At 38.7% G+C, this 8,871-nt stretch overlaps 1 protein-coding gene across 1 annotated transcript; it reads right to left on the minus strand.

Moving 5' to 3' along the window:
- Nucleotides 1-1,378: 1,378 nt before the first annotated feature.
- LOC21401188 lies at nt 1,379-8,847 on the minus strand. The gene is made up of 9 exons (XM_010090138.2): nt 8,633-8,847; nt 5,124-8,176; nt 3,645-4,923; nt 2,867-3,219; nt 2,565-2,780; nt 2,250-2,413; nt 1,947-2,038; nt 1,721-1,821; nt 1,379-1,612 (listed from the first exon to the last, which is right to left on the minus strand). Exons 1-8 carry the CDS (start codon nt 8,838-8,840, stop codon nt 1,790-1,792), a joined length of 5,397 nt encoding a protein of 1,798 aa, XP_010088440.2. The 5' UTR covers nt 8,841-8,847; the 3' UTR covers nt 1,379-1,612; nt 1,721-1,789.
- Nucleotides 8,848-8,871: the final 24 nt, after the last annotated feature.

Below are 8,871 nucleotides of genomic sequence, written 5' to 3' on the forward strand. Positions count from 1 at the left end.
TTACATTTAAACTTTAACTGCACATCATAACGTCAATTCGGACTACAATTTAAACCATATAGTTTAGATTTTTCTATTTAAATAAAAAAAAAGTTCAAATGAACACAATTCGAACCAATGTACCAAACAGGGGCATCGTGTTACATGTTTGTAAACGTTAAATTTAATTAAAATGACAAAATTCAATAAAAATTTTATTGTTAAAAATAAGAGAATATTTATGATAGAACATGCATTTTTATTCTATCAGTAGGAACTATTATTTTTAAGAGTTAAATATGTGCATGTCTATATTAAAAGTGAGTGATACTGTACTGCTCATACTCTAAATCAAACTATTAAATAACTAACACAACAATTAAAATACAATTTATACTTGTAGAGTAAAAATTTCATGTCCTGCCTAGAAGTAGAACCTTGTTTATAGATTTTTTGTTTTTTTTTATCTGTTTTTTGTTTTAATTTCCATTCCATACTATAGAATTAAGAGAGAGAGGGAGAAGAGGTTTGTTCAATTGATCACGGACTGGGGAGGGGTCGTCCCACTTAGCGCTGAAATTCACAGTTTTAACACTTTTTGGGTTGCACTTTCTTTTGTCATTGGAAGGTGTTAATTGGACGGTGATTATTTTATTGAACCATGACGATTGCCTGTGCTTGCAACACAATCTTGATAAGATATGAGATTTCTTTTTGTTTATACATTAAGGTGCCAAATTCCCCATGAATGAAGATGGAATCTAAACGGCAACTAAGTTTTTTATTTTTTTTTTATTTTTTTATTTTTTTGGGGAGGGGTTTAAAACAGAGTCAGCAGAGCACTAAGATGTGGTTGAAATTCAAAAAAAAATGCCAAAAGATGGCCTCCATGTGATCATAAGGTCAGTCTAGATTCAAATAATTGAGCAGGAATCATACGTCATTTAGCCGTTACAAAGATTAAACAATTGGTATTGTCATATGACCTTTTTTTTTTTTTTTTTTTAGAAAACTTCATCTCCAAAGTTCATTTATGCTTGTAGCCGCCGAGTACATAAATATTAGAAGTGTCATATTAATTACAAATTACAATAGGGTTTATATGTAATACCTTTTGATAGCCGTCTTTTGGACCATATATCTTTTCTTTGTTTCATTACTTGGATTTGTTGGGAAGATGGAACCTTTTCAGTGAAGAGATAAGAGAGAAACTCTACAATCAAATCAATTTGACTTTCTGTTGGAAAAAATGTTAAATATTCATGGGAACTAAAAATTCTTGGTGCTTTTGTCCTCGAAGAACGAGCCATTATTGAGGAAGAACATACAGAGGTTAGAAACCTAGTTCCCCATCAAGTCTACAATATACAGACAGCTTTTTTTTTTTTTTTTTTTTTTTTTTTTTTTTTAAACCAGAGCTAGTAATCAGTGTCGACTAAGGAACAAGAACCAATAGGAGAAAGGCCATGAAGATGACTAATCATTTACCCTTCCTAGCGCCAGTGAAATTTGGTCAATTCTTAGAAATTCTTGCAAAACATGGAACAAGTCAATGGAAAAGAAGCATGTACATGGCAGATCACAGGAACAAATCACCCGCTTGAGAACTCTTCAGGAAATCATCTTTGGGAATCTGCCATGTAAAAGAAATGAAGCTTCATGATGAAAAGAAATGACAATCTAACAAAAAATTATCCCAAAAGTTCACACGGAAAGCGAAAACTAAAATGGAATTGCATACCTTCCTCAGTGCAAAAAATAAAAGTGTTAACAAAGTCCATGGAGATCAAAGTCCTGGTTCTGGTTCCCACTACTTTACCCGAAATCTTCGTGGCAGAATAACTACAAAAAATAAATGTATTAGGAGTTTAATCCGATAATTAGTGCCTAATAAGCGACTAATTAGAAACAAAAGCCAAATTGAGCAGCTAAACATGTGATAAGTTTCAACTGTCTATGAATACTACCTTCGGCTATACGGCAGAAGCTTTCTGCGGGGAATATCGCTGCTGGGTTTACATCATCTTGGGAAAACACAGCTAAAGCTATGCGATTTTTACTGTAAAAACGAACAAAGCATGACTTCTTATGTCAAGGCAAACAAAAAGGGTAAAAATTTCAAAGGGAAAACATATTTTTAAATCGCGAAATCATACAAGTTTTCGGCAAATAATTGTATAATTTAAGTCATTGGAGTCGGTGAATATAGAGCTCTGATGGTTGGTGTATGTTAGAGGTGGAAGAAAGGACCAAAGAAATAGAAGGAATACCTGGCCCATGAAGGAACAAATTTTCCATTTGGTACATCCTCATCTTCTTCATCTTCGTCATCTTCGTCATCTGAACACTTGTATGGAGAAATATCATAGGACTCTTCTTGTCTTGTGGTGGCAGCCAAGTTTTCATTTCTTGTTGGCTTGCCTAAATTGTTCATCTAAAAGGGCACAGGAAGCATCAGCACCATGCTAAAATCATCTAAATATGTCAATGCTATAATATTCAGTCAATGTGTAAGATAGATTTTCTAGGTTGCTATAAGGAAATGTTGCTATTTCTAATTTCTCAGCCCCACATGAAATACTCACCAAAGACACTTGTCCCTTTAAACTATTTCCAGCATCACTCGAAGCCTCAAATTCTTTATGAACAATGCCAGCTCTTCTATCATCACTTGTTGATGCTCGGGTAGTCGTAGGTTCAGCTTCGGAGATACTTGGGAAATTGTCATCTCCCTTTCCCTTTTCCATTTTATATTTCTTTTTTTCAACCTTGGATTCCCTTATCTCATGTCCTTTTTCATCCTGCATTAGTCAGTTTGATGTGAGTAATATAATACCTGAAAGAGATGGCAGAAAGAGATTTAGTTACCAGAGTATAAATAGCCTACCATGTTTCGATCTTGTCTGTTTTTCACTTCCTTTGCTGCCTGCAACTTTTGTTCTTGTTCTTTCTGCTGCTTTCTCGTCTCCTCAACGTGCAACCGTTTTCTTTCCTTCTCTTTTTTCTCTTCTTCTTCCCTTTGCCTTTTCTTTGCTGCCATTTCAGTCTCTTTTTTCTTCCTCTCCTCTTCTTTCCTTTTCTTCTGCAGCTCCAACTGCCTCAAATTCTCTTGCTCTTGTCTTGTTCGCTCAAGCTTCATGGCTTCTTTCTTAAGCTTGCGTTCGTTCTCTTTCTTTTCTGCAGCACGCTTTGCAGCTTCAGCAGCCTCTAGGGCCTTCACTTTTTTGACATCTCGTTTCCCTATAAGAAAGAAAAAAAGTTCAAAAAAGAGAATGAAGTCGCTCAAAAATAAAGAACAAAGATACAATTAGAAAAGAAAAATGTTTTCAGAGTAACTATTTTTATGTAGCAAATGACCACAATCAGCATGTTGGTCATTTCAGAAAATTAAATGGAATATTCGGAAAATTAAGATTCAAATTTACAAAATACCCTCTCATCTTATACCATTAAATAAAAAAATGAATGGCAACAGAAACAAAGGAGCTTTCATGTAGCAAATTTAGCATTCGAAATACGTGCATGTACACCCTTATGAGACTTAATGCAGCAAATTTAGCATCCAATACAGCTTCAAAACTGAAACTGCCTCAAGAAAAAAAAATGTATATAAAATGCTGAGGAAAAGATGGCTTTTTTAAAGATAAACATCTGGTCGGAATTACCTGTTACGACTGCAGGTGCTTGTTTTTGTTGAACAAGTGGAATAAATGAAGTAATATTGGACAGAATATTGCTGCGCTTGGTCTCCGTCTCCGTGATACTTAAACCTCCTTTTCTGGAGTTGGTTTTTGCTGACAATTTTGGCTTACTAGTCCGATTATGAAGTGATCCGAGCTTCCCCTTAAGAGAAGTGGATCCTAATGTCTCATTCTCCTTATTGTTGTATCTTCTCCGAATGCTTCTTCCATTTCCAGCATTCTTTTTGCCCTTGTTATGAGTCCCCTGGAAGCTGAATTCTGTGTTTACAGATTCTAAACTAAACCTATCGGTGTACGTCTCCGCTTCAGATGGAGCAAGGTTCGCATCAATTTCGGCAAGTGGTTCTCTTTTAACCGAGCTAGTCAGCATCTCTGTAACAATGCCTTCTTGGTAGGTATAGGCAACCTCTTCCATGTTCTCATTCTCTTCATTAATGCATGGAAGCTCAGGATTTAAGCTCCTCCGTTTCTCTGAACTACCAGATTCTATGATTCTGTCCCAGACTTTCCGAACCGGGGATAAACAAGGCTTTTTTATATCCCAATCACAATAGCTAGTTGTACCGGGAAGACAATCAGAGTGGGATCTTGCATGAGAAGGAAGTTTGTCCTTCGTATCCGTACCCTCTAGAAGTCCAGTGGGAACAGACAGGTATAAATTGGAAAATTTATGCAATTTGTACGAAGGTGAAGAGCAGGACGCTGGAGTTTGCATGCAAGCAGATTTGCAAAGCTGCTCCAAAATGCTAGCACGCTCTATCATACTATTCGAAAGGTTAAGCTTATCAAAGCTGATTCCCTCATCAGCATTGCACGGTTGTTCATCATCTGATTGCATAACAAATCTCTCGAGCACTGGCATTGTCTCATCAGCCCGAGTCAAGTACAAAGATGGGCTCCGTGGCGAACCAACTGAAGAACATGAAAACTTGCTGGTTCCTACCAGATCAGGTATCTCTTCCTGCATTAGCGCTTCATCATTAGTCACACATTCAGTATTCTCGTTTTCAAATTTTTCTTCAAGATGATATGAATTGCCACTCTCTTGTAAACTGCATTGCCATTCTCCGTCATAAACAATGCTGGTTGGATCTGCATCTCTTGTCTCCTCCATCAACTGACTTTCGCAATCTCCAACAGCGTGTCTGGCCTCAGTTGCAACAAAGGATGCTTGCTGTCCCTTGTTTGCAAAAGTCGTCGAGCTGTTTGCATTTCTATCCCTCTCTTCCAAGCTAAATTCAATCTGTAGATACAAAATTTGCGCATTATACTTTGAATCAGAAAGGCCTCCAAATAAAGAAACCAAGTTTAGTAGTGATAAAAGAAGTTAAAACAGCAGATAAAGAAAGCCTCTACTGATTTTATTTATATTTGCTAACTATTACTAAATCAAGGTAGAAATTTTCAGAATGTTCAACCAAAACTGAAAATAAGAAGGAATACCGTTTCAACTTGAAATTTAGGTGAAAATATATAATCCTCTGGCACGTTGGTGTCATGATTTTGATGCAGTTCTTCAACTTGACTCCCCCTGATGACTGATTGAGTAACATCCTCTGGAGAAACTTGAAAGTCTTTGGATTCTAGGATAGCCTTTGGACTACGTTCTTCATTTAACAAGTTCCTACTACCACCATCTTTGTTGACAGAAAGAACATGATTTTCTCTCTTGCCAGGTGAATTAGACAGGGTATCAAGTGGATTGCTCCTTTTTCGCTTATTCCGAATCCATGAACCCTCAACCGAAGAGGTTTTTGCCACCGACTTTGCTGTAATCTGGCGCTGAGTTGATTGGGACTGATCAATGCTTGTGTCTTCATGACTACATCTGTCCAAGGGTTCTACAGTATGAGACTGAAACATGTCTAAATTCACAGTTGCATGTGCTAAGTTGCCCATACTTTCATCCTTGGAAACAGCACAAGGAAGCTCAACTGTGTGATCTGTACATGCTTCCTGCTCTGCATAAGTATCAGGTTTAGTTACTTGAGGAAAATCAGCATCTTCCGAAAGTTCGCGATCAACAGATAAAGTCTCCAGCTCACTGACTTTTGGGACTAATTCAGTAGGTTTTGCATCAACGAGTGTTCTGGTTTCTGTCTCAACGGAGGGATCCATCCCTGTATGCACATTAAGATCAGAGAGATTCGAAATTGTGACGTCCTTCAAAAGGATTCCAGGCATACTTTCCCGCGGTGCTTGTGTTGTAACTAAATTACCTGTCAAAGAAGATCTTGCTTTGGAATTCTTGTCACTCTGTTGCAGATTTTGAGCAAGTATATTCTTCTCCACATGGGATGTTTCTTTTGCTGGAGAGAGAACATGTTCTTCCAAAGCTATAACGGTTGTACTCGTGTCGTCTTCTTTGACTTCAGAAGAATCTCTTTGGGGCTCCTCTTCGCTCAAATCAACCGTTTCCTCCAGGGATACGTTGTAATTTTCCTGGTAATTCTCAGGCATTACTTTATCCAGTATACCTGATGATTCCGACAAAACTGGGGGACTTCTTTCCAATAATCTCCCCTCATTTTCCTTTTCAACAGCAAGAGCAGACATTCCATTGAAAGTGGACGTTTCCACATCAGCCATTGCTTTATCCAGTATACCTGCAGATTCCGACAAAGCAGGACTTTTTTCCAATAATCTCTCATTTTCCTTTTTAGCGGCAATAGCTTCAGTGAAACTGGACACTTCCACATCATCGAAATTCAGTTGTTTGGGCTCCACATGCATAGAAGTATCAGCAGGACAGGTGGCTAAAACTTCAAGTCCAACAAAGCCATTGCCATTCGCGTTGGATCCTAAACAGACAGGGTGGACTTCATCTGGTCCTACAGGGACAATTTCAGTTTCCGTAACAGTTGCAACACATCCCTCCAGGTTAGCAGACTGACTGGTGCTGGTACAAGGTAGGCCTTTCACATCAAGACCTGACACATTGCAGCTAATCCTTCCAGAGCTGTTTAACGATTTAGTTTCCAGCTGTTTAGGTGAAGAATTAGAGGCGAACAGGTTGACTCTACGACCCAAACCTTCAGACCTGACAAGTTCTGATGTTATTTCAGCAGTAAAATTAGGCTTCGTTCTTGTATTTCTGCCAACACTCTCATCTACATTATTTTCCCCATCTGAAACATCTGTAGAATTTGCTGCAAACGGTTTTTCTTCCTCCTGAATCGTAAATGCCTTTTCAGCAGATATGTGAGTATTCACATTGGAATATGAAGCCTCCCCCTGTGATCCTTTGCTTTTAGAGATATATCCTTCAGCAGAATCCCTCTTACTTAAATGTTCTGTCCCACTGACCACACACAACTCAAGATTCTCTTGATCAGGTAACAAGCTCACCGGCTTTGACAAATCATAAACAGTGTTGCTTGGCAAACGAGAACTTCTAGATCGTGTTATTCTGCCAGAATAATCCTGAGTTACACGTTTCAAACCAGCACCTTTTTCAACGATATTAGCAGATTTATTGATTTCCCCTCGATCAAGCAGTTGTGCTTGACGTGTTAGACTGCTAGTACCCCTTTCCTTTTGCTTGTCACGAGAACCATCAAGCTCAAATAATTCAGTGACACGGTTATTTTGTTCGGTAGAAAGTTTAGATCTCGTTATCCTCCTGAAGTTGGTGTTGCTTCCTTTCTCTTTGCTTCTCTTATTACCAACTTTTGATTTTGTCTCTCTGCCATTTTGATCATCAATTAGCGAGTTGCTAACTGGTTCCAATGATTGATTCCTGTGGTTAGACTGCTGTATTGACAGGCCAACGGACTCCATAAGCATGGCATCATCCTCCCTCACAACATTAGATGAATCATCCACATTCAAAGAACTCTGTTGCAGGCCCGGGCTTCTAAATCTTGTAACTTCTCTAGAATCTATTCTGCTGCCTTTCTCCTTGCTCCAAGTATCACCTAAGTTTGCATCTTCGACCACACAATTATCATTACTGGTATCAAGAGTTTTAACTGAGTCCATTTCTTCAAGCTGATCAACCTGAAGGAACGGAACCACAGACCCATTATTTCCACGGGAACAACCACTTAAATTATTGTCGTCTCCTAACTGGCATTTATCCACTTTTGCACTGTTACGAAGCTCAAGAGCCCTTTGCCTTGATTTGGATCTATGAAGCCTAGCCAATGATAAAGCTAAATCATGGTTATCGTCAGAGATTCTAGTATCTCTCTGGTCCTGAGGAGAAGGAATACTAGGATCCTCATCTCTCTGATCTTGAGGGACTGTAATGCAATGATCCAACGTAGAAACACCAACTGAGGCACACCCAACATCACTGCATGGATTGTCTCCTTCGTTGAAAGCTTTATTTTCAGCACGCACTTCTTCTGTGCACAAACCATTTGGCAGCTGCCCGGTAGTAACTTCAGCAACTGGCTTCTCGTACACGAGACAGTGACTATGTAAAAATGGGATCGCGGGCCGTTGTTGCCGTGATAAAAGAACTTCTGAAATGAGATCTTCAGCATTCAACTCTAATATGAACAAAAAATTTGTTGATGATGTCAGTTCTTTACCCATAGAAAATAAAAAAAAAAAATGATAAATTTAATAAGAAAATGACAAATTTATTACTCAATTCAATGCAAGACACTATATTAGGGATATAAACTGCGAATTTCATTTCAAATTAAAAACCAAGCCCATAACAACATTTAGCCAAGTCTCTGAACCAATCACAAAACTGCAAAAGACCAAAAGCTTCAATTTTGCTTGTCTAGTCTCTTAGCAACCGAAGCAGGGAAACGGAAAATTCTCAATTTCCCTAAATTATGCCAAAAAAAGCAAAAACTTGACCTAAAGTTAAACCCTAGGCTTAGTTTTTCCGCCCTAACCACACGAGGAACTTCAAAATGCGCGAACCAAATGGAAATGGAAGTAAACAAATACGGAACTTGAAATCGCAAGAAATGGCGGAGGTGCGGAATTACCGGCGGGATCGGAGGTCCGGGAGGGGAGGTCGGAGGTCAACAGCCATGGAGGAGGGGCAATTCCGTCAATGAGGAGTTTGGAGGCGAGGTGGTGATCGAAGAGATGAATCTGTTGCTTGACGTGTTCGAGGATCCGGGACTTCTTCTCGAAGATCTGAATCATCAGCTTCTCAATCGTCGTCATCTTCACTCTCTCCGCTGCCGCCATGGATTTGCAGAATCCTAGAGAGAGAGAGAAG

Source organism: Morus notabilis, unplaced genomic scaffold (assembly GCF_000414095.1).
Source record: "Morus notabilis unplaced genomic scaffold, ASM41409v2 Scaffold1185, whole genome shotgun sequence".
In the NCBI taxonomy this organism is placed as follows: Eukaryota; Viridiplantae; Streptophyta; class Magnoliopsida; order Rosales; family Moraceae; genus Morus; species Morus notabilis.